Here is a 26872-nt window from a genome sequence, read left to right as displayed (position 1 = left end):
AGGGATGATAGGTGCTGTAAGCCTGAACATTTGGAGGGCCACAAGTTCCCCACTCCTGCTTTTTATGTAGAAAGCAACCAGCTTAATCTTTGGCATCCCGCATTTAAAGGATATCAGATAATTCTGCTGGGGGCAGCTGCTGTGAATCAGGATAACCTGTATATGGTGACAGGGGATCATCAGTTTAATTTGATGCAGCCCTGCATCATTTCATAGGATATAAATAAAATTGCATGTATTCTAATATTTCTATACTATTTGTTGGATAAAAGCTGACCACATTTGAAAATTCTTTATTGCACCCTTGGGCTCATCCATTTTATTCTGTGGCTGATAGTGTGGTCCCTGTTTCAGACTTTAGTACTAAGATCTATAATAACTAGAGGTTCGATCCCATGCAAACCATGTGAAAAGTGAGCATTAGAACTTCTAGAATTCCTCATCTAGCTAGCTGGAGAATGCTAGGAGTTCTAAGACTTAATTTTCTCATGGTTTGTATAGGAGTGCTCCCTAAATAACATAACTTAAATGCTTCTCACATAAAACTTTGTCAATTTCTGAGTTATGTTTTCTACTGCAATTCTCTAAGTATTATTCGGACCATTGATGGCAAAGTTCTGCACAAGTACAGGCATCCAGCTGCAGTTTTTGGCTGTGATTGGAGTCAAAACAACAAGTGAGTAACTATTCTTTAAGTTTTCTTTGTCTATTTTATCTCAAAGTTCCAAAGAAAAATAAAAGTTAAAATAGCCTTGTTCTAAAATTAGTATAGCTAATGCAATCTAATTGTTGGTTTGATCTGGCTTAGTAAAGTCATGATGTAATATGAAACAATTATTTTTCTGGTTTGAACCTGCCTTGAGATGACACCTGAATGGCTTATCAGTATTGTTTTCTACTTATGTAGGAACACCAAATACCTTAAGTTCCATCAGTGAGCCCACCAGTAAACTAGTAACTAAACTGAAGGCATTTGGGGGAGATGTACAGAAAAACCTGGCTGAACTGTGGAATACAATCTCTATTAGTTAATTAATCAGGATGACAGTTTTGACTCATTTAGTGAACTGCAAACCAAATTTAATCTCTACACTTGACTGCATGGTAGTACATTCAGTTGAAACATATGCTTACCATCTACATCCAACCCTGAAGCAGCTGGAGCTTCTGACATGCCAACCCTTTTTACTCTGATGGGATCGTCAATGATATTCCTCAGGCATCATTATAGGAGGAAAATAAATGGATGCCATACACTGTAAGTGGTATTTGGGATTTGTAACTATAGTTCATAATCACCAAAGGAAAGCAGACAAGTGAATAAAATAAGTGAGGCTAGATATGAGGTTGGAACTAATTCAGCTGACAATATTTTTTCAGAACTTAGTAAGAAGCAACACTTTTCTTTGGACTAATTTTGTTGGATAATTGTTGGCCCTGACCTCACATCATGCTTTGATACTGTTCCAAAGCTTCAAAGATCTGACATGAGTCTTACTCCAACCTCCTCTTTTTGCTTCATATTAAAATAAAATCTGATCTTGTAATACCTGTCCAGTGTTATGAGTGCTTGTTAACCCTGTATAATCAGGAGGGATAGGGCTGTGCTGTTGGAACAAAGAATTTTCCTCAGACGCTGGATATGCTGGACTGCAGTGTAAAAGGATATTGTTTCTAATTTTTAAAAAATGGCCTTGCAACACTTTGTGACAATATGGTTACCATATGGCTACCACTGACTACCTGTTAGCTACTGAGCCAAGTTCAAAATGTCGCTGTTAGCATATGAAGCCCTGAGTAACTTTGAATCAGGCTGCATTCCCTGATACAGATTTTTTTGATCAGTAAGATAACTGGAGGAGGCCTTCCTGGCTGTACTGTGACCTCCAGTTATGTAACCCAGAAGCAAGCCTTCTCTGTGGTTATAGCACTTTATGAAATACCCTCCTCTCCAGAGGGTTTCAGGAGGTGCAAACTGTCCCATATTTTAGATAGCTATTAAAGAGCAAACTCTTTACCCAAGTCTCTGAATGATTGTGCTGCCCAGGTAGTTGCTTATTAATCATCATGCTTTTCACTTTGGTTTTAAATATTTGAAACATTTTAACTGATGCTTTTGTATTGTGATGTGTTTTGTAAACTGCTTACAGGTTTCCTATGGTAAGCAGTGTATCATGAGCTTTGGTATCTTTTGGAGCGCTAAGGCATGTTTCATCTCTTCTGACTCTCTCTACTTCATTCTTCTCCATTCTTTCTTTTCCTCTACCATTTATATTTTTGCTTTACTTTGACAGCTGTGTGGATAGTTACTGGGTTTTTCTTATTAACAAAGTTTGTCTTTTTCCTTTTATTATTTTATAAAATACAGTATAGCAACAACATTCAGTTCTTTTTGAATTAAAAAAAACATTCAGTTTGCTTTTTCTGTTTTTTCCCCCAAATCTTACTTCTGAATTACCTGCAGTGGAATTATGGAAAACAAAGGCCAAACTCTAATATGTTTAGACAGAAGAAAAGTCGTAAAACTCTCAATGGGACTGACTGGCTCAGGAATTCTGAGAGCTTTAGGACTTTTTTCTGTCTGAACATGCATACAATTGGACCCTAAGTCAGTTTGAGCAAAACTCATTAAGTGCTTGTTTTCAGTTTGCACGTGAACCTTAAGAACATGTAAAACATTTGCTTCATGTTATATGTATTTTAATAAAACTCTTATTAAAAGTAGTATTTCAATTGCAAATAATTGCAGTGCATTAAAAGCTGGCTCTGCATGTTGTGAGCAGAGCCAGCTGGAGCCAGGGGTCAGACTGGATGGCCAGGGAGGTCCCCTTCTGACTCACTGTTTCTAAAAGGTAGAATAACTTATTTCCAAGTAAAGATTTACTTCCAAATACATAGAGCAAAACAGTTTACTACTGCTAAAAATACCTTGCATGCAATGTGTTTGGCTCTCAGGAGACCTTTGTGGGCCAAGTATTTATTTACAGGAAGGATATTGGAAAGGAGGAATAGGAAGATTCTTTGTAACAAAGGTCCTGTAAAATGTTGAGTATGCTGGAACCCCATTTTAGAAAACAATGTTGGTACTTCATAGATCATTGATGAGCAGTAAAATAAACTTAGAACTCTGAAGAACGATAACCTATTAACATCTGAATGATGACAGTTGGTGTAACAATGCAAGATGTGAGTAGAATGGCATTGTGCCCTCCCCTCTTCTTTCTCCTTCTTTCACTATTCCAACCTGGTTCCAGACACTGTAGACTAAAACTCTCAGCATATTTCCATTGGCCATGTTGCCTGGGGTTGATGGCTAGTATAAAGGAAAGAGGTGCTTGGATTTATTCGATGACTTCTTGAGGGCACAATCCTTTGCTAGGTTAGACAGAAAAAGCATACAACTTCCAGTACACCCTACCCAGCGTACAGTTTAATTGATTTGGATAACTGGATTAGGGGGGCAAAATATTCTGCACAATATTTCATTTCTTTCTCACTATCTGGGAAACTTAAGTGATATTAGTGGAGCTATTGCCAGCTAGCATTGTATGTTAAAGGTAATAATTAAAGCTCTAGAATTAATAACTATATTCTTTTTGCAGAGATATGATAGCCACTGGCTGTGAAGATAAAAATGTTCGTGTCTACTACCTAGCAACTAGCTCTGATCAGCCACTGAAAGTATTCAGTGGGCATACTGCAAAAGTGTTTCATGTAAGATGGTCTCCTCTGAGAGAAGGAATCTTATGCAGTGGTTCTGATGATGGGTGAGCATGTCTGGGCTGGAATTATGGTGTAACTGTAGTATAAAAAATGCCGTACATCCATACTATTAAAGTCAATGGGAGACTTGTCTTTGATTCAGTACATGAGGGTAGACTGTACTCAGTGTGTATGCTATTTGTCTTTATATATTATATTCATCTGATATCAAAACTACAGGATGACTTATGTGGAAGGATGGTTTAGATTGGAACTGAGCTGCTGTAGTTGACACTGTACCAGTGTATAGTCCTACTCTGAGAGGGCCTATGTAGCTCGATGAGTCCAGTGTTCTAGTCTTGGTTAGACTTTGGGATTATCCATTGATGCTTACTATTTGGAATGATATTGGAAAGAAGCACGTTCACACCCACAAGGATTTATTAAAAATTCTCTAAGTCCAGCTCTGAGCAATATCCAAATGGCCCAATAGGTTATTAACTTTGGCTTGCCTTGACAGTGATTCAGTTACCTGATAGTGAACCAAATTCCATTTCTCTGAAGACAGCTGAAGAAGATAAAGGCTGTGCTATCCCTGTCTTCTTTCACTGAGACTGCAGCTGCAGTTCTGTGCACTTTTAGTGGACATTATTTCTGAGTAAACATATATTGGCTTGAACTGCAGAAATGCTAGGTTCTGACCAAATTAAGTGGATAACAAAAGCCTTTATTTTGAAATTGATGAAGGAAGATGAAAAGGGGAAGACTATAATGTGTAGAGCTTCACATGTAGTTGTAGGTGATAACAGATTTATGTGTGAGTGGCAGCAAGCATACACATGGTGTTCTGTGCCATATGCATTAGTGAAGTGAGCATTGCAACAAACAGGTCACCTTTGAAATGTCAGGAACTTTTGTAGACCTGAAAGTTCTTGTGATTGGAATTCACAAGAACCCTCCATAAAGGAAATTAGGAGGATATGTACTCGGAGGAGGGCTTTCTTTGTGGTGGCACCCAATCTATGGAATGCGCTCCCCAGAGAGGTCCTCCTGGCGCCGTTGTTATTTGTTTTTTGGTGCCAGGCAAAGACCTTTTTATTCAAGCATCTTTTTAATTGTTAATGTTATTTTTATTTTAAAGTTTTTGGCCAGGGTGACTTATTTTATACAGTTATGTGTAGTTTATATTGTTATTTATGTATTTTAATTTATTTATTTGTAAGCTGCCCCGAGGCTTCGGCGAATGGGGCAGCCTAGAAATTTTCTAAATAAATAAATAAATAAATTGCTGAAGCAATTCACCAAAGTTTTTCACTTGGTTAGGGACTGTTAATTTTACAGTAGGAGAACGTGCATGCAATTGAATGCTGTGGTGTGAGCATCTTTATTTAAAGTGACATTTTATCAACTCGTGTTACAGGACTGTTCGAATTTGGGATTATACACAAGATGCGTGTATAAACGTTCTTAGTGGGCATACAGCGCCAGTGCGAGGATTGCTGTGGAATACTGAAATACCCTATTTACTGATATCAGGTAGCTGGGATTATACAATCAAAGTATGGGACACAAGAGATGGAATCTGTCTGGACACAGTGTATGATCATGGTGCAGATGTCTATGGTAATGTATTTAAGGAACTTGATTCAACACATTTTCAGTAAACTTAATTTTCTTAAATATTTCCATTCAGTATTTTAAAACTAATTCATTAAAATATCTTTCCATTAGGATTAACATGTCATCCTAGTCGTCCCTTCACTATGGCCTCTTGTTCTCGAGATTCCACTGTGAGACTTTGGTCTTTAACACCTCTAATAAATCCTCTTCAGATAAATATCTTGGCAGACAGATCATGGGATGAGATTATTGGAAACACTGGTGGGTGATACTCATATGAGCTGATACTATGGATGTAGAAATTATCCCTGTGTTTCAAAAATTTCCACTTTGTTTCACCATGGTCTTTAATATCCATTAAAAGTTTATGGAATGTTTTGGATATCTTTGCTTCTCTGTGTGAGAGAGCATGTGGGATGGACTTCATCAACCTGTCCAGACTTGAGAGGGAGGAAATCACATGATTTCCCTAGAGTCCTGAAAAAAGACTTTCAGCAGTCAGTTGATTCATGCATGTTGTCAATATTGCATAGGCAAATGCAAATATTATATGGCTGGATACCCAACAGTTTTCACATCATTTTATTGTGTTGTCTTGATATCAAGCATATTTACTTTAGGTCTATAGGTTGATTAGCATAGACCATCCTGTAAATGCCAGTTACAGGCTCTAAAATTATTTGTTTCCTTGTTATTTTTATGCTCATTGAGCTTCATTCAGAGTTCCAGTGATGGGCAGTTCCATGTGACTAATTTTGTATGGAAATGTTTATCCTGCTGAGGGCAATACAGTACTGGCAAACATCCAGTTTTGCATTCAGACTTTCATTTTTCCACTTTCCACTTAGCTTGTGCAAGGGATTGTAGCTGCCAGTAAGGTTTTTCCCACAATAGAAAGTAAATCTGATAAAATCAGGCATATGCAATGTTCAGTATAATTGTCCATAGCAGTGGAGCAATATTGGTGGTTAAAACCAAACCTGCAGAATTACTATGGAATCCCTAGCTGCAGACCAAAAGATTAACAGAGCCTAACAGCTAGAGAAACTTGCAGTATGCAGGTTCCTTCACATGTGGGACTCTGACAGTTAACCATATATATATCCAATTAACCTTCTTATTTTAAAAGGTGTAAATATTTGTTTTTAATAGATCGTGTTATCGAAGTAGGTGCTCCTCCTCTGCTATGTGGCAAAGTATCAAGAGATATAAAACAAGAAGTGGACAAAGTGACTGGAAATTCTAGAGGGAGAAAACTGAGATGGCTTTCAGAATGTTTATCAGTGAGTATTAAATAGTAAAAATTGATAGTAAAAATGATACAGGTACATTGTTATGTTCTGTCAAGTCATCTGTCAAGTCCTCTCTGATTTATGGCAACATACACCTATAAATTCATACATATAGCTAGTTTATAGCAATGTGTTAGGGGCTCTGAGTGCTTCTCATAGCAATGCAGGGGTGGAGAAAAAATCTGCACCATGGCCCCATCCATCCTTTTCCATCTGTGGGACAGGCAGGAAACCTTGAGGGGCACATTGATTGATTGATTGATTGCTTTTGTATGCTGTCCTATTATACAAGATCTCAGGATGGCTAATGTGGCTTCTGCCAGGAACTAGGTTGGCATACATGCTGGGATGGAGGCTCTACCCAAGGGAGCTTCTGCAGGTAGTTCTCTCAGAACCAGTGGGAAACTGTGAAGTGGATCTCCTGTGCCTCACGCCTGGCAGTGGTGAGCTTGAGGGTAGGTGGCAATGGACTTTGTTGACTCCTGAGGATTGTCAGGGAAAAGATGGAAATAGAGGAGAGGGCAGGAAGCAAAACAGGGGATGCAGACTTTTCAGGGCAATTGCCCTGTTCGCAATACCCCGCATATAGCCCATGTGCTCATTTTGTGTAAAGACAACTTTACAGAATGATGAGCAATGTTTCTGCAAGAAAAGCAACAGCAGAGCAGCTTCCAAGTGATGTATGTGTGAACTGCAGCAACAAGCAGTGCCAAACACAGCTGCCCTCAAGATCACTGTTGGAGGTGGCATGGTGTGTTTCTCTTCTGCCAGCAACATTCCAAAGCTGTGACCTCTTTCTGTGAAACTTTATGGCAGCAGTATGGAAACCATGCTGCTGGGTTTATACAATGGAGCAAGCCATAAAAATAGCATGACCCCTGTTTACCTCAGCTTCCTCCTCATTTTCTTGTGAAACACTATGCCCTAGTCTTCAGATTTTACTGCTAACCAGGTCTAGGCAATAATAAATAAGTAATAAACACCTGCTCTTCCTCTATCTCTGCCTCCATGTTCTTTCCCTTCCTATCCAACCCTAACCATGTGCCACTGGAATGGAAACATCAATGGAACAGTTCCTTTTCTTTCTTGAAACTGCCTGCTCACCCTTCAAATCCACTGCTGAGAGTTAGGGGCCCTCTAGAAGGCACATGGGGAAGGAGAAGTCCTGCCATATGGGTGGACATTGGATTTAGGTTTTAATCTGTAACATTGATGATGAAGAATAGATAAATAATAATGCGCAGCTATACATACATAAATAGGGGGCATGCAAGAACCAAGTTGGTGTTCTTTTTAATCTAAATTCAGTGTTGGCTTATTTACTTGTAAACTGACCTATTCTTGCTTTCCCATTGACTGACAACATGCAGATTGTACCATTTTGTTACAGACTTAATTCTTGTATAGCTTAACTAATCTTGTACTTCATGTTGTTGTTGTTATTCCAGCCCCCAGGAGGCAGTAAAAACTTATGGGATCTTGTAGCTGTAATAAAAGGCCAAGATGATAGCTTGCTTCCACAGAATTATTGCAAAGGGATTATGCACATGAAACATCTGGTTAGATTTAGAATGGTAAGCTAAGTATGCAAATGGACCATCTTCTTTCTCAGTTACAACAAAGATACTATTACTTCATATGGCAAAATGCCCATTATGAAAATAGTATGTACTTTAGCAAGAAATCTTGCCTTTTCCTACTTGAGTGAGTTGTCTATTAGTTGGCTGATGCACTTATTTATACCTCTTGCTGCACTCTTGTTTCCTTGAGCCAGTTGATTTTAGGCCAGTGACTGGCATACATGTTTAGTCTATTTAGGTATAGTTTGTATTTCTCTTTACACGAACAATTACAACAGTTGTAAATGGTTATACGAACCCATACCAGATATATAAATGGGAACTGTAATTTTGGAATATAGCAACTCTCTTCTTAATTAGGCTGTTCATTAGGCAGTATAGAAATAGTAAAGCAAATTTGTTTTCCAATGGAAATGTTGGGAAGGGATTTTCAACCTGCCAATTTTTAAAATGTAAAAACTACCATGTTGGTGAGACTAATACACAGCAAGTATTATAAAATATCTTACAATACTAGACATTCCAAGATGTACTTTTTGTTACTACATAATATGCTACCAAAATATCAAAATTCTATTTTGCTACAATTAACAATGGATCAAGTTTTGGTCTTTTTTCTTTGTTGGTAAAGGTGTTTCTTTTGGATACTCTTCCCATATGTACATTCCACTGAATGAAATTAGGAAAATTTACATGTGTTAATTTCAACAGGGCTTGCATAAGGGCTTCAGGGTTTTGCACGAAAAGTCCAGGCAAATAACATGAAAGGAAGGCATGGGAACATTTTCTGCAAGTCAGAAATAAGTTGGTTGAATAGTGTAGTGCATGGTACTAGTTTTTCTGCCTTACAGATGGACCATAGTTATATTATTTGGCGGGTAGAGGGGGGAATAGAACTTCAAATGCAGCAGCAGTTCTCTAGCAATTGGGGCCATGCAGCTAGGCCCCAAAGTTATCAAAGTTTACCACATGTTGTAGCGAAACAGCTTATTGCATTTTTTTCTTCTTTCAGTCTAAAGCCCAGGAACTCACAACTGTAAAGATGTCTAAATTTGGAGGTGGCATTGGCACACCTAGCAAGGAAGAAAGGCTAAAGGAAGCAGCAGAGATACATCTAAGACTCGGGCAGATTCAGAGATACTGTGAACTTATGGTGGAACTTGGAGAGGTAAATACTAGATCATTGCATGATATATTATTAAAGTAGGGTTCCCTAATTCTGTATGCTTTCCCCTTATTTTAAAACAGAACTACACATTCCAAAGCATATCCATGAATCTGAACTGGGAAGTCTTGGGAAAGGGTGTAAACAAGACTTGTTGGGTGCTTAAAAGGGATTAAATACCCTCACAAACATTCCGTTCTCTTTGCAAATGTCTTTCCTTCCCATGCCTGCATTACTGTTAACCCAAAAGTATTTAGGAAAACACGTTTGCTGAATTACATGAGGTTCTGCCCTTAGACTATCTGGAAAAGAGTTTGTTCAAAACCAATTTATTTTATGCATATACAGTAAACACAGAATTACTCTGCAATTCATTTTTGAAGAATGACCATTGGCAAACTGGCTTCTTTACTGACTACTTCATTTTTCATATTCTTCACTTTCAAATAGGAGTGGAAAGGCTAACTAAATGGTTAGTTTATAAATGAAAAAATCTTCAGAATAGGGGGCTGTTTTCAAAAATGATTGAATGGCTCATGTTTCTTGAATTTAAATATAAATAATATTATGCACAACATATTCTCTTCTAGTGGGACAAAGCACTTTCAGTTGCACCAGGGGTATCTATGAAATACTGGAAGAAGTTAATGCAAAGGTAAGATTAAAAAGTTGGAAAAAAGGCAGTTCATCATAACTGCAGCTCTAGGGGGTGAATATAAAGTTTTAACCCTTTTGCAGAATTTATCAGGGAAGCTAAAATTACTCAGTGTAGTAAATATGGATTTCCAATTAATTTGATAAGGATCCTTTCAGCACTGAAAGAATCAATAACAATCTGTACTGCTCTATCCAAGTTTAAACTATTAAATCAACATGTAGTCTAAGATTATTGATTCCCTGTCTGTTTGATAAATCCCACCAATCTGTCAGCAAAAAATTTAATTCATATTTTAATATCTACATTCATTAACAAAATGGGCTAATAGCACAACAAGTGTGATCCTCACCAGGTTTTGGAATCATCATAAATTAAATAAAAGAAGGGAATTCTATTCAAAATTATAAAGTCATAAAAGTTTCAGAATGAAGAAACTAGCAAATACCATTCAGTTGGAGATACTTCCAAGCATTTTTATGATTTCTTTGATATGCTAAGGCAACATAAAAATGCCTTTGTGAGGAATCTGTGCATGGAAGAATAGCATAAGAAATAAAACCCTATTTATATCCTCGTCTGATGTTTCACTACCATACTATAAACATTAGAAAAAAAACTTTCAAAATTGTGAATTTATATCTACTGAAATAACATTACAGTATTTCTTCTGCTTAAGAGTATGTGCCAAAATCTTACAGGTATGTTCACAATTTTGTCAATATTTCTGTAGGTATGTATTTAAAATTTTTATATACCAATACAGTATGTTTGACATAAACCAGTTAAATAAATTCTTACTTATGAGAAGGATGTTATTTAACTCACATTAAACTTTTCTGTTCTTTCTGATATATTTGTGCAGTAAAGGAAATATCAAGCTGGGTATAAGATTCTTCAATTTCTTAACTCTTGGTTTTTTTTAAAACAAAAAATTCTTTAAGCAAAAGTTGTAGACAATAATTGACCCCAGGTAAAAAAGCTTTATTGGCCTCCCACACAGTGGTGCAAGAATCAACACTGTCCTCATTATCTTCAAAATATTCAGTGGAAATCTGATTTTTTTTGACACTTTATCATTAAGAAAAGAAACAGTAAGGCAGAGGGACCTTGAAAATCCAAAAAATGCAACTCTAGGTAAATACGGGCATAATCTGATTGTATCAGCATATCAATCTTATAAACTTTTATTTGACATTATGAAGCTATAGGAACTATAAAATAATATACTAGAAAGCAGTTCCGATGTACTTTTGAAATAATAGTGTAGTCTCACTTGAAAGGATACAAAATTCTCCAAGCATCAGTCAAATCATCTTCATTCATATAGGCCTGAAGAATGAGCCTCATCACAATTTGCCTCTTGGGTCCAGGCATTCGCCTATCCATCACTGGATCTAAAATCTCATAAAAATTCCTGCCACTGATCAGATAATCATAAGCAGTAGCAACCAAAACAATCATATAACATAACCAGAAAGTCATTGTTGGGCCCAATCATAGCAATTGCTTTATCCGTATATCATTATTACTATTTAATTATTATATTACACTACATTTATACTCTGCCTTTTTTCCTCTTCTGAGGAATCTAAGGTGGCTTACATAACCCTTCTTCTCTCCACTTTATCTTCACTTGTAAGGTAGCTTAATCTTAAGAGTCTGTGGCTGGCCCAAATGTACTAGTAGTAGTAATGGCCCAGCCACAATCATAACACATCCATCAGGACTTCTTTTGAATTTGAAAAAGGGAGTTGCTTATTAAGCAAAAATTGTAACCCTTTTAAATCATGTCCAGGAATTATAAACATAGACCTTGCCAACCCAGTCTTTGCTCAACAAATCTTTTCTCTACCTTACTCAAATGGGTGCCAGCAACAGTATAGGAACTGTCATCAATTTAGATGCCTTTAAAGGGGGATTTGACATATTTATGAGGATAAAGATACTAGTGGTTACACTGTATGCTGCTTCCAGGATCAACAGCACCATGCCTCTGAATACCAGTGGCTGGGGATCAACAGTGAGAAGGTACAACTGCATTTACTCCCTACTTGTGGACTTTTGCATAGGCATCTGGTTGGCCACAGAGGGAACAAGATGCTTGACTGGGATTCAGATCCTGTTTCTAGTTCTCATTTCATTTAGCTATGAAATTCACTGGGTGACTTAGGGGTTTTCACAGTCAGCATAGCCTACCTCACAGGGTTGTTATGAAAATGAAATTAAGAGGAAGAAGAGTATGTGAGCTGCCTTCAGTTCCTTCCAGGAAAAAAGGAGGGATATAATAAAATAAAAGTTTCATGGTGTCCATATTTTCCAACTTTAAAGGAAAAATGTATCTGATAACCAGATTCTCCAAGCATCATTGTGTGTGCGTGTGTGTAATAGGTCATTTGAGACAATTCTTATAAATGCTTGTGATAGATTCTTTTAACAAATTTTAATTAAAATATACTATCTGCCTGAAAAGGCAGATAAGTGGCAGTGAGCTTTATAAATTTTGAAGCCCCACTGATGCTCTGTGACTGGATCTTACAGTAAATAACTGCAATGAAACTAAATAGCTGAGATGTTTGATTTTGTTTAGGAGAGCTGACCAGTTAATTCAGGAAGAAAATGATGATGTTATTCCATATTGCATAGCTACTGGTGATGTGAAGAAGCTTGTCACATTTTTTACTTCAAGAGGTCAGCTTAAAGAAGCTCTGCTAGTTGCTCAGGTACCACTATAGGTGCTTATTGTACGTCAGTAAATGCTACATATTTCAAGATGTGAAAAGCCTTTAGCTGTACATTGTTAACCTACAGTATTAAGTTTAAAGTATATAGTTTCAAACTATGATCAGTGTTCTGTTTCTATAGTTTCCTACTTTTTCCTGAAATAAAAACAAAAACAAATTCAAGCCCTTCTGTTGAAGAATGACATTGTAAAATGTTGCCACATATTCATACACATTGTGTCTAAATCAACATATGTAGTCGAACTGATCAAAAATGTTTTGTTAGTATCAGAAATGAAATTATTGATAAGAAATACACCCATTCTAGATTTACCTGTTTCTACATATATTGTCATCTTGACCTATTTTATTTGTTTTATACCTTTGTTTCCTTGTACCAATGAAATGGCACTCAAAGTGGGGTATAAATCAGTGTAGCAAATATAACTTACGTGCTGGTCAAACAAATAATAAATTTGGTGTTTATGCTGCCAGCAATCCTGTGTTCCAGAATTTTAATTCTAATTTTAATGATGGATCCCACATTGCTCTTGGAAGTTATCCCTGTGAACTAGTACTACTTGTAGATATTTTATGCAAGGGTAAGAGGAATACAGCTGCTAGCATAAAGCTCTGGCAAGGTTTTAAGTGTGTCAGATCCATAAATGTAGCTTTTACTAGAGAACCTGCATGAGGTTCCAAAGAAAGTTCGTTTTCATTTTCTGCTTTTAGGCTGGAGCTTGTTTTGGTTTTGTTTGCTTTTCCTAAAAATAGTATTTTCTTGTGGACAATAAAGCAGTTCAAATAAGTTAGGCCCTCCCCATATGCAGAATGTGTGAATTCTAGTGTTCTAAAATGTTGTAACATATAGCAGGGGGGCACTTTTCTTCTTCTGTGCTATGCGCTATGCCTGCTTTATATTTTTGTCTTAATTTCCTTTATTAGCCCATTGTTTCCTCCTCAACCTTCCAGTAATATCGAGAAGAATTTTGTGCATTGCTTTGGTTGACATTATTTTACTGCTTCTAGGCAGCATGTGAAGGAAATATACAAACATTCCAGTGTCCAGCCTCTAATGGTTCAGCTAATGTTGAAGGAAATAGCATGGAAGATTATAATGAGTGAGTCATACAGAATTTTTTTTAATTGGATGACCTGACAGGTTGAAAAAATAGCGTACTGATATTTGAGATTAGATACTATTTGCTGAAATTGGAAAACTACTGTTTTTCATTTCTTCATAGTAGATAGATTCCCCTAAACAATGTCTAATTCTAAACTTTCCAATCTTGTAACTTTGGGGAATACATGGGTGGGGTATCAAATATGAAGCCCCTTTTGGAGCTTGGCTTATTTATCTGGATCTATAATTTCTTTATCAATATGTATTGGTTTTGGGCTACTAAGTTTGTTGATGTGAAAAAAAGGAGTGATACAGCTGCCAAATCTTTTATTAAGTAGTGTCACTCAAGAAGTATTGACAAAACATCAAATTTCTACTTCTTTGAGGCATGGCAATTATCAGATATTTAACAAATCTTCTTCCCTCATCTTTTTTCAGGAAAGTCATTGAGAATCATTACTAGCTTTTTGCAGATCCAAAATCCTTACTATCAGATTTTTTGAAGCTTTTAAAATGATGCTCCAGTACCATGTTGTTTTCCAATTTGCATATACTTACCATACACCTACCATTTTCTAAGATCCTGGCTGACTTTCCATGGCACAGCAGCTCACCCTGCCATTATGCTACAAATCTATTGTTGTTTTGCAAAGTAGCCATGATCAGCCTGACAGATGATTGGGTTTTTCATGGGTATACCACTCCCTTCCTCTTCTCTCCCTTTATAATTATTACTACTACTATTATTATTAATTTCATTCTGTACTGCCCATAGCCAAATCTCTCTCCTTCAACCAGATAGCATCCCTGAGGGACTTTATGGAGAGGAATGCACCTCTTCTCTCTTAAAAGAAACCAGCAAAATCTGATTTTGGCTTTTTCCAATGGTGCTATTATTTTATGTGGTCTTTGGATTGGAAAATTGAAAATTTGAGGAAATCCTTCAGTGAGCATTTAGCCAATGGTGTTGGTATAATCTTTACATAGGTAGTTGATGGCTAACTTAATGCCCCATTTCCCAGGAAAGAGAGGTGAGAATTCAGTTGACATTTTAACCGTATCAGTGTAGACTCTTGTGTCAAGAGAAAGATTCATCCTGTGGATGTGGCAAAAAGCTTAGGAAAATCATGCCGGGATGGTCATGGTGAGATGGAATAGCCAGTTCTTGGTGCTTTTTGGGAGTCTTAAAGGGAATAGGTCTGTTATGTCTTAGGCTATTCTCTGCAATCTAGCTTCAGTGTAATCCAAATGATTTTTTTTTTTTTTTTTTTGGGCATAGACTTCTACATAAAGTCACTGAAGAACTGGCTGAATGGTATTTCCAGGATGGCTGCTCAGTAATGGCTGCTTGTTGCCATCTAGCTGTTGAAAATATTGAGGTAATTTTTTTCTACCCACTCTCTACAGAAATACTAACAGGTATCAATTACTCTTATTAAGCACAACATTTGTATACATTTATTAAATAAAAGGCAATGTTATATAAAAATAAACTTGTTTTTACATCAGTGAGATAGCCAAGATTTGCCACAAATAGGTGTAAAATAAAGAACACGTAAGAGCTGCATTGTTAGCTTTAAAAACCTGGCAGAAAATAATTGAAGAAATTTTAAATGCATTTCATTTGTTAGATTATATCACTACTAGATTTATTTATACTACTGGAAATCAGCATATATTGTGTGCAATATAATTTAGATTCTGCTATGCATCACAGTTCTGTGAACTTAATTTCTCTGTCTCCACGGACTTCTTTATTATACAGATTTTACCCTGTTTCCCTAGAAGAGCTTTAGCAAACTATAGGTAGGGAAGAGGACAAAAAGCATTAATGTGTAACAGGAACTATGTATTCCAGACAATGCATTGCTGTCAGTTGCATTCTTTCTTCCTCTTTCCTGGTTATGAAGCAGCTGCTGATTTTTCCTGCCACTGCAAGCAGCAACCATTGAAGTCATGGGAACAATGGAATGCAAAGCCTAATTCCACTGCCACAGAAAAATCTTTTTTTTTTTATTACATTGTCATAGACCAGTTCTTTAAAAGTTCAAACTGAGCTCAAGATATCACAAATGCATGTCTGACCATTCGAGGAAGAAACAGTGTCCACTGGAGTCTTTACAACCACCTTATTCCTTAAACTTCCTTCAAAAGAGATAAAATGCCCAGTTAGATTCTTACAGTTAAGAAACATTTGATCTGGTTTGCATGATGGCTACAGCCCACTTTGGCTTACTAGCCATGGTGGTTTATAGTGCTAACAACTGCCAATTCCCTGCCACACAGCTTTTTATGTTTTCTGAAACTAGCAAGAATGACCTGTTGGGATAGTTAACAAACTACTCTACAACAGGCCATAGGTTAACCATCCCAACAAGCTAACCTTGCCAGTGTTGGATGACACAAGAAACCACACCTGAGGAGGTTAATCAGTTAGCATAGATTATTTTATTGTGCAATCACTCTGCTTCAATCATGAAATTTTGCAAGGGGTATAGACAACATTATTTTCATTTGTAACCCACCTGTGTTTTCCTACCTCCATATTTTTTCCTTACTACATAATACAGTAGGATTATAAATGGAAGACAGTAGTGTCTGGATTCCCATAATCCACTCCTGTATTATTGAAAATAAATTCTTGAAAAAGAATCCTTGAGATGCTTGTAACAATTATATGATTTTCTTACTGAGCAAGCTTGCCATGGCAAACCTGATTCGTGGAAATGAACTGGAGCTGGCAGTCAGCATCGGTACTGTCTTAGGAGAATGTGCAGCACAAGCAACACATTATGCGCTAGAGTTACTAGCAAGAAAATGTATGACTGTAACAGCATGGTAAGAACTCACTCCAAATATTTTGTACCTAACAAACCATGGTCTATTATAAAAATCCCAAGTATTCAAAATTAGTGTTTATTTTTTATCAAAAGAAATAATGAGAAATTGAAGCTAAGCTACAATGGTGTGTTGAGCATATTGTGAACTAATGTTCTTGTGGTAAAGAAATTCTGACCCAGTTTGCACATTCAAAGAACCCATGGTTAATGAACCATGAATTAGTTGTGTGGTTGTGGAAGTGAGCAAGCTGGTTCTTGTCTGCTTGCCTGCTTCTCCTTTGACCCAGAATTACTTTATTCCTGGTGTGTTTTCATTATGTCACAGCTTGGTAGATTGAGTTATTAAACTTTAAAAAAATCTCAGTTTTATCTATGGTTTATTATTGGGTAAATTTTGGGTGGGTTGTTTAACTCTTACTCCAGAGTTGCCAGGTTTGAACATCATGATAAGCCAGGAACAAGAGGGTTCTTGGACCGTTTAGGAAAGCAGAAGTAACATGTACACAGGAGGCACCATGTTTGCTTGCTGCCGCTCAGCCAAAACTAACCATAAGTTCAACAGCTTTTAGTTAGTTGTCATGTATGATCATTGCTTCTGACAGACAATTGGTCTCCACATAGTTTGTTCTTCCTCTCAGTCCTCTAGTCAGTATCTTAGTTTCTTTTCAGCAGAACTGCTCTTTGCTCCCCTTCCCTGCTTCAATTGCTACTCTTTTTCATTCATGGACATGTGGGGGTTTTTTCTCTGAAGCCTAAAAACAGCACAGTTGAAGTCCTTATTTTTCAGGCCCATGAAACTGCAATTGTTTTCAACTGCAATATTTTCAAGTTATTTTCTGGTCTTTCACATGTGCCCAGAAATGCATTCATGGCTGTTAAAAGAAGCCTTGCCTGGTTAATTTCTGTCTGTTTCAGTTGTCAAAGAGAGCAATGAAGTACAGTAAGAACAGGGATGAAAAAGAGCTGCAAGAAGTTGTAGGTGTTAATATCTCCCTCTTTTGAAATAGCTGGACATTTGGAAAATGGTTGAAAAAGTGGAGGGCACTGAAAACTCTGAGTTAAAAGCTAGAGGATTGCATTGCTAAGTGGGAAATCTGTTTTCCTTCCTAGACACACGCACCCCTTTTGGCTCACTTCCTTTTGCTGCTTTTTCCCCTTTACCAACTGTTCGGCTGACAACTAGGCAATTGGTCCTTGGTAGCCTTGTACAAATTAGGCTATGTGCAGTCTCATCAGTTTCCTTTTATGGTGCCTACTGTTCTGCACTCCCTTCAACAACTGAAACATACAAGAAAATTGACTGGACAAGCCAAGACATATCAAAAAGCTATAAACATGCCCCTGTGCACTCGCAAGCTCAAGTGCACAGCCCCTGCCCCCACCCTCAAAGAGATAGGGTGCTGAACCAGTGACAGTTGCTCCAAAGTGCCTTTTGGGCATTAATGGGTGGGTTGGTGCTGGTAGTGGCACAGGCAACCCAGAAGAGCAGCAGGAGGTTTGCCACTCTTGCCAATTAATAAAATTCCTTTGCCAAGTTCAGATGATACACTGTCCATGGGCTGGACAGTCCTTACAAAAAAACAATGGGTTTTTAGGGTGGCTTGTTCAAACCATAATACAGGAAGCTGTCTGAGTTTGGACAGCATGACCACCCATCATGGCTAGTTACCCATGATGGGTTGTTGTGTTCTGTTAACCATGTCAGTGTCAGTATGCAAGGTAGTTTTTTAAGGGAACTGTAGGATTTGGTTGAATAGTTGAAGGATAAGAGGAACAAGTCAGTATGACTGCAGTAGCTGTTACCATTATAGTGATTACACTTCCCTAGTCTAGTTAGAACTTGAGCACCATTCTTCCCATTTCTCTCACAATTTGCTCTGTGTATGTAAATATTTGAATGTAATTTTTGTCTGTTAAAATTTGATTTTTTTTTTTAGCTTTCCATCCCTTGGATACAGGTACTTTCTTTTTCTAGAGAGAGGTTGGAGTGGGGAGGGGAGCATCTAATTAGTCCTCTGCAAAATAACCATGTTTTCCCAAAAATAAGGCCAGGTCTTATATTAATTTTTGCTCCAAAAGATGAACTAGGGCTTATTTTCAGGTGATGTCTTATTTTTCATGTACAGCAGTCTACATTTATTCATTTATTCATGAACAAAAATCTCCATTTATTTATGTACAAAAATCTCCATTTATTTACGTACAAAAATCTCCATTTATTCAAATATGTTATCTTCTTCTGGAACATTGTCATAACTTTCCAATCCCCGTATTGTGTTGCAACAGACATACAAATGCATCTGTCTGGCTGATGATCTTAACTGGGGCTTATTTTTGGGGTAGGGCTTATATTACAAGCATCCTGAAAAATCATGTTAGGGCTTATTTTCCAGTTAGGTCTTATTTTGGGGGAAATAGGGAATATTGTGTGGTTATATTAAAAAGAGAACTCAACAGTCTACATTATCTTTGTTGATAAATAAAATAGGCAGACTGAGTAGGTTATTAATGGAATTCCATGGATTACTGATGAGCTTGAGTTCTAATTGCAAGGACCTATTCAAAAACAGCCATCTCCCATTGTGAGATTATCGAATGCTTCCATGAGGGATACAGCTTGTACTGTGACAGCCTGATATTGAAAAGTGCTGTACTCATATATAAGTAGTCATAGAATTCAAGAACTGTTGTTTTTGAAAACCTAACAGTATGCTGACAAAGCAGCAATGTTAAAGTAGTACTGGAGAGTAGCACAATTTTTGCTCAGTCAAAAGAGCCTTTGGGGGCCCAGTGTCTTCAAAGTATATATTACCAGCAAATCAATTAAAGAATCTCAGTTTATTTTAAGTGTATGTGAGGGAGTGAGTGATTGGATTTGTTTGAAAGCTGTCCATTAACATCACACTATCTTTTTATTTATTCAGTTAGTTATTTACTGGTGTACACATGTGATCATGAAACAATGAGCATGTTTATTAACTGTCCTTAGGAGCACAGATAAAAAATGGCTTTCTGTGTAAACACACAGTCCTTCAAATATTAACCATAGAGAAAGTTAAGTGTCGATAGACATCATTATAGGGTTCTATATGCTTGCATGGTTCTGACATAAATCTGTAGGCTTTGCCATTGATTGCACTGGCTTGGGATAGTTCTGCATACACATTCTGTACAGATCTTCTCTGATCCTAAATGATGAAGGATTTTCACAGAGAGCCCATGGCATTGACTTGCAAGTTTCACAGCGGTAACAACTTCATAGGTTAATGCCATTGGTGGTATAATATACTCTATCTACAGTGGACTGAACAGTTTCATTTCTGGAGTCACAAGATAAATGGTTTCAAACCTGTAAAGACTTATTTTCCTAGAAGTTACAAAACAATGTCTGCATGGTACCACACATTGAAAATATGTGTTTAATAGCTTTAGTTTTAAAGTTAAATTAGCAGGCATACTTTGATCTTGAATGCTAAATCTGCCTGAGCTAGGTTTTCTCATTTATAAAATCTCCCATTTTATGATTTCAGTAAAGCATGTCCACATGGATGGGACTGCTCATACCTGGCTGTTTGCTTCCATCCTAAGGAACTGAAATGGGCAATATGACAGTGGCCCACTTCGGACATTCTCTCAAATCTTGGTTCAGATAACTGGGAGAGAGCCTTGGGCATGCATGCTTCCTCTTTGTGCCTGTGAGGAGAATGAAAGCATTGGCTTTCCCTTCAGAGCAAATCACAATTGCATGCTATGATGAAAGTTACCTTGTGAAAAGGAGAGAGAACACATGAGTCTGAGGTTCATTGCATCTCATTTCTGTTTCAGTTTCTGCATTATGACCAGAGCTGTAAGAGTGGCTTCCCCTCACCTATAATTTCAGTCAGAGAGGAGCAAAAGGAAAACAATCCGCCTCAATTCTGGCACTGCTTATCTACCTTCACATATTGCTGAGTGACCATGACCTGTTTATGTTGTTTCACAGGGATTTAGCAGCAGATCTTCTCATGATGATTCCCAATAATGAACTGCAGTTAGTAAAGCTTTGTGCTTTCTATCCTGGATGCACAGCAGAAATAAATGACCTACATGAAAAGGTACACTTGAGAGGCCCACTGTCTATTAACCATTTATGTGAGTAGCATAAGAGGTTTCATGTTAATTTGTTAATACCTAGATATATTTATTATAAGATTCTTCCATTATAGAGCATTCAGATTTATTTCTACATTATTTGTTTGACTGTTTATTTAGTCTCCCTGCTGTCAATATTTGCTATATATGCCTGGAATGTTTTTATGTGGGTATTATATTTCAGAATATTCCTATTTTTATATTAGCAATATATTTTAACAATTTCACCTCAGACTTTGATTCTGCCAGAGTCTATATATTGTTGTTGTTATTTATTTCATTTCCATGCCACCACACAGTGGAAGTTCAGGTCAAACGGGCATTTCTTATTGGACTTCTAATAATTTTTATTAGAATAAAGAATGGAAAGCATCTGTACAGATGAAGCTTGTATGCAGAACTGAGCTATTGAATCGTGGCCTTATTGTAGTTTTAAGGTACTTAAATCAGCATGAAGAACAGATTTATGCTCATGCTAAAGAGATTACTCTTCCTGTTCTAAGGAATAATATATACTCAGTTGTGCATGCAGTGAACTCAGTTGATGTTCGGTAGCTGCATCCACAGGGCACAAGAGAACCCTTTTCCTATGCCCACCTCCAGCACAAATAAAGGGATACTTGTATAGGTGTTACAAGGTGGCATTACCAGTAATGAGAAGTTGACATCTGTGCCACATAGCCCATACAGTTCTCCTTACATATGCCTTCCATCCATTCTTCTTGCACAAGAAACTGGATAATGGAGAAATGGGAGTCTGAAGATATGGGAAGCACATGCTTTCTGTAATATTCCTTTCCACTAGCAGTATAGATAAATTCCTGTCATTGGGTGGGAAAAGAAACTACACCTCTGAACTGTGGGGAACGTCTTCATGTGTTATCATTGCTTCCACTTCAGTCGAATCCACTCCACTCTGCAAAATACCAGTTTGCATTTTTCTATCCAAATTGGTAAATGTTTGTACATATTTTGTTTTTCAGTGTGGCCTACCAGATGTAGAAGAATGCATGAAGTTGGCAGAGGCAGCTCAGACTGAAGGAAATATATTTGGGTCAATAAAGTATTTTCTGTTAACTACAGAACCAGAAAATGCACTTCCTATAGGCATTCAGTATGTCAAAGGTAGGGTTCTAACTTTGTCTAAATAATCTAAAAATTATCCTGTGCTTTCTTCCTCTTTTCTTCAACATTTCTGTATTTTTTTATGTTTCGCAGAACAAATCAGTAGCTCAGAATGGAGCCTGGATTCAGTCTGTCCATTTCTTGATCTTCTAAGCTATATTCGTACAGAAAAGTTGCTGCTTCATAAATGTAGTGAGTAAGTATGTTTTGCCTCAAAGTTATGATATTGAATCTTAGCTGCTACAAAGCATATACATTATTCATTTGCATTTGCCTTTGAAAGCTGGTAGATTTTTTGATGTACATAATGTAAATATTAATAGTAAGCAGTTTTGTGGAAGTGAAAATACACTTGCTGTTAGTTTGGAGCATGTTGAGGTCATCTCTTAACAGAATACCTGTTTACCACGGTTTTGAAGAAAACACATTCTGACTGATGAGCTGGGCTTGAATCAGCATCTTTAACTAGCTGACTGATACAAGTCATAACCTTTCTTTTTTTTACCTATGATTCTAATGATCATTTTTGAATATTGGTAAATTTATTTTGATTTTACAAAGTTAGTGTTGCTGTTTCTCCCAGTTTAATGTGTGTGTGTGTTACTGCTTTCTTAATTTTAAAAGGTTTTAACTGTTATATTTAACTTGCGTTGCAAACTAAGCTGAAAAACAGCATATAAATGCAGCAAACAGATTCTGTATACCAGTAATATCTATCCATAATGATTGAGCAAAATAGTGGAAACATGTGTTTATTATTTTCAGATTTAGAAATGAGCTGTTAATATTGTGTGGCTACATTGGTGCTTTACTGGCTATTAGAAGACAATACACTAGCATAGTGCCAGCACTTTATGAATATACAAGGTAACAGTCTTTATTACTGATATAGTTGCATCCAAAATCTGTTGGAATTATGCTGGGTTTTATACATTGCTTCTCCTTCCCCAAAAGTTGTCAACTTATAGAATCAGATGCCTACAAAAATTATTTCCACAATTTATGGTGTCCACTGGCACTTGAACAGTGTATAAATCTCTATATAATTGTTATACTTACATGAATATACATTAGATTAACTGCAGAAATATGGCTTATACTATCATTGTTCATTGCTACCTTGCCTTAATTAATTTATTTGCCAACATTTGTCTGTCGTTCAATAGCACAACATCTGCACAGGTTATATTAAAACAATTTAAATATGAACTAAGACATACAACTATAAACCATAAACAATATAAACACAACAGAAAGCAAAATTTAAAGAAGAGATGTGCATTTATTTTTCAAACCAATAACAGTAAAAAAAAACATAAATTGAAACTAGCAAGAAGAAAAGATTAGTTTCTTAGGAAAAAAATCTTAGCAAATCTGTGGATTTACATTTAACAATGATTATTAGAATGTGGGGCATAGGCAGAATATCATATCTGATGAAGTGGACTCTGTGGCACAAAAGCTTATCCCATGATTTGTCAATCTTTGAAATGCTGTAAAACATTTTGCTGTGACAGACTAATATGGCTGCCTCTTTGGAAATTATTACTTTAGGATAGAGTCACACTTGTGCAGGTAGACTTGAAAGGTGGGGAAAGTTAGGGAATGAAAGGACCTTAGCATGCCTGTCTGGGGTGGCCTAAGTCTTAAGGAGGGGGCTTCCCAAAATGACATCCCAAGTGAAAACCTGTTTTATTTGTTCAGGCCTTTCAGATTGCAAGTTTCAGCCTTCCTTCTCATACCTGGCTGAGCCCTGCTGCACTGCTGTCTTTCAATAATTCATTGATGTTCATTGATTTTGGGGTTTTTGTTGTTGTTGTTGTCTTGGAGTGAAACTACACATTGTATTAAAGGAGTGGGTATCAGCCATGCCTTTATGTACATTGGAGGTATATGGTATTCATTGGACTCCCTGCTCCATCCAGAGAGTTAATGTTTAATCTTTTCTGCAGTGTTACTGATCTCCACCCCTCCACACACACACTCACATTCACTCAAGGCAACAGGACTTTTAAAAAGCCCCTACTGGTGCCTGTGGTGGCCTTTCCCTGAGTTATGTAGCCCCTCTGGGGCATTGTTAAAATTAGGGTGGAGATAGGATCCTTTCCTTCCCATGCAGAAAGTGTCAATAAAAATCAGACCTTCCAGCTGCACAAAAGGTACTTTGACCCTTCCGTTACTGACCTGTTTCACATGATCAGGCAGGCCACCTTGGTTTGTGTATTTATTTAAGACACAGTGTCTTATATAAATTGTGGCACTTGCAGGGGCATGATCTCTATAATCACAGCTTGACTTGTGCTGTCTGGACTAGGCAGTACGGCTTGTTTGAGGAGGAAACAATGCCCCAGTAACCATAACAACTATCAGTGGGGTATGCCATGATTTAAATAAGCTACCATGTCTTAAAGGTTTTGATTGTGCAGCTGGTCAGCATTAGCCACCCAAGAATCCCAAATTCAAGAACTGAGAAATTGAAGGATTATATTAAATATATGTGAAGTTAATTGCCATTGTGGTCCTGCTGTTTATAATTTAAGCAATCCATCAGCAGCAGTAAGTATTCCTTTAAGTCTCTGAGACCTTTAATTCCCAGGACTTACAGAGAACCTGAAGCAAGATCACAGACCAGTACAGCACAGAAAGATGGTTCTTCATTCAAACAAAGGCCTGGTGATTGTGACAGATATGTTTATTGAAGTGGTGAAAAGGTTTTTATTTGCTAGTATTTGCTTTGCATCTTCAAAGTGCTCTTTGGAGATGGGGAGGGGCAGAAGAGGCAGTGAGGTTGTTACTATTTCCTGTGTAATATAGCTATACATAGAGATTTTCTTGTTGCCTCCACAAAGCCTTCAGGATGGGAAGAAAAAAAAAACATAATATTTGTGCTCAGGTCTAAAATTTATTTATAGAATAGTTAATCATGGAGTTATTACCTATCAGACATTCATATATAGCTAGAATTTATGTCATGTTTGCAAACTTCTGCATTCTTTTCCAGCCAGCTTTTAAAAAGACGGGAGGTGTGTGTACCCCTAAAAATTGAACAACTTTCTGAGGAACTAGATGCTTGGAGAGCTTGTACTCAGTCACTAAACAAGTAGGTGTACAATGACCATAATAGAAGTTTAGATGCTTTGAATGGGTATACATTCATTTCTGGAGGAAAAATATTCCAGGAATTCTTTGAAACTTTTAGATGTTTAAAAATCTTTTAAAATTTGCATATTGTAAAACTAGAATCTTATTGCAAATAATATGATGTATTTTTCTCACAGATGTAGTGATGAATTACCGCATACACCTCCATCAGAATTGCAACAAGAAATGTATGCATCGCTGCTATCTCGAATAAAAGAAGAACCTCTGAAAGTAACAATAGGACCAGTTTATGTTACTGGATCTAATCTTCCTAGTCACTCAGATGTTCATATCTCTTGCTTGACAGGATTAAGAATACAGGTATTGGTTGATGGAATGCAACTGCACTCCCTAAGAATTCTGAAAATATTTTTGGATTTTATCCAGCAGCAGAAACTGCTCACTCAATGGAATTTCCCCATCCTGTCCTATGCACTGCAGACTTCTGTGTCCCTTGAAAACTTCCTCCTGGGCATCAGAGGCTCTGAGGAGAGGTTGTCCACTGCAGAACATCCTCATGTCCTCTAGAGCCAGAAGTTTTTCAGGGGAATAGGGTGTTGCAGAGTGGAAGAGAGCGTGAAAAACACTTAACTGTGCAAGTAGGCTTCCACTCACATAACTGTTGAATGCAATCCAATGTAATAGGATCTGTTCATATCCATTAAATTCATGGGATAGATTAAATAAGCTTACAGTCATTCTGTATTTCTTTGTCTGCTTAACTTGTCTGCACATTCAGATTTATTATGAATCTTCACTCAGTTTTGGTTCTTCAGTCTTGAAAGTATATTTTCTTTCATAATTAGACTAACTGCAAGCTTCATTTTAAAGAATGAGAAGATAATGTTAACTGTAATAGTTAATGGTAAAATATTAACTATGTGGATCATCTTAGAAAAATTATTTAGACTCCAGTGTGCTTAGATTTATAGCCAACTTGTCATCTCCCTGCAGAGGTAAGCTAATGGAATGTATATAGTGTTATATTTCAGACACATCTTATCTGCAAGCTTGTGCAAGCACAACTGAAAACATTTGTGCATATTTCTTAAGTGAAAGATTTAAAAGGGTGACAAACCAGTGACATCCCTTCCAGTGCAGCCCCTGAAAATCTACTGGTAGTTGGGGGACCCTTGCAAATAATGTTGGATATGGTGCAGTGAGCTGTAAGTGGGTAGGGGAGTTGGCAAAAGAAGAACTTATTTCAACAGAAGAACACTTTGTTTACAATCCATCCCATTTACTTTGCTACAGTAATTCTCTTCTCAGAGTACTTCTATATTAAATGCATGTTTTATTTTGTGCGTTCATACTAGGGTCCAGTGTTTTTCCTTGAAGATGGAAAGTCAGCAATTTCACTCAATGATGCGTTGATGTGGGCCAAAGTGAATCCCTTCTCTCCACTGGGAACAGGAATTCGGCTAAACCCATTCTAATGAAAGAAAAGACTCTTCTCAGATTTACTAAATTGAACCACTAATATAATGGTTACTGTTACTTTATCTTTATGAGCTAATAGCTAAGGGGTCAGTTCCTCCTTTAAGGATTGTTTTACAGACATTGCAAATTGTAGATTTAATTTTTATATTAAATTTGATAATCCAAAGAGAGTTGCATATATCATTGGCAGCTGGGGGCTTTTAAAAAAGGACTAAGATGTTCTTCTGTGAAAACTCTTGAAGCATGTTACTCAGCCCAAGGAAAGCACAAACTGTGAAGCTCCTATCTTGAAACATGTTTCTGCATAAGTAATTTATGCGTCTTTGAACAGTTGC

The 26872-nt window shown here is 37.0% G+C and overlaps 1 protein-coding gene across 1 annotated transcript in view; it reads left to right on the top strand.

Moving 5' to 3' along the window:
* LOC123021707 (WD repeat-containing protein 17-like) overlaps window positions 1-26533 on the top strand; it is a 48563-nt gene extending 22030 nt beyond the window's left edge. The window contains exons 11-30 of the mRNA XM_044426727.1: window positions 590-676; window positions 3603-3767; window positions 5123-5325; window positions 5434-5583; window positions 6475-6605; window positions 8063-8188; window positions 9207-9362; window positions 9950-10014; window positions 12605-12737; window positions 13767-13858; window positions 15140-15239; window positions 16559-16698; window positions 18638-18658; window positions 20683-20794; window positions 21815-21956; window positions 22050-22152; window positions 22722-22823; window positions 24958-25056; window positions 25235-25418; window positions 26414-26533. Of these exons, the coding sequence (XP_044282662.1) occupies window positions 590-676; window positions 3603-3767; window positions 5123-5325; window positions 5434-5583; window positions 6475-6605; window positions 8063-8188; window positions 9207-9362; window positions 9950-10014; window positions 12605-12737; window positions 13767-13858; window positions 15140-15239; window positions 16559-16698; window positions 18638-18658; window positions 20683-20794; window positions 21815-21956; window positions 22050-22152; window positions 22722-22823; window positions 24958-25056; window positions 25235-25418; window positions 26414-26533 (2431 nt within the window). The remainder of the gene's footprint in view (window positions 1-589; window positions 677-3602; window positions 3768-5122; window positions 5326-5433; window positions 5584-6474; window positions 6606-8062; window positions 8189-9206; window positions 9363-9949; window positions 10015-12604; window positions 12738-13766; window positions 13859-15139; window positions 15240-16558; window positions 16699-18637; window positions 18659-20682; window positions 20795-21814; window positions 21957-22049; window positions 22153-22721; window positions 22824-24957; window positions 25057-25234; window positions 25419-26413) is intronic.
* The last annotated feature ends 339 nt before the right edge of the window (window positions 26534-26872 follow it).

The sequence above is a fragment of the Varanus komodoensis genome, unplaced genomic scaffold, assembly GCF_004798865.1.
Source record: "Varanus komodoensis strain SLA01 unplaced genomic scaffold, ASM479886v1 scaffold175, whole genome shotgun sequence".
NCBI lineage: Eukaryota > Metazoa > Chordata > Lepidosauria > Squamata > Varanidae > Varanus > Varanus komodoensis.
The sequence above is the reverse complement of the archived record's forward strand: the minus strand, read 5'-3'. Positions and strand labels throughout refer to the sequence as shown.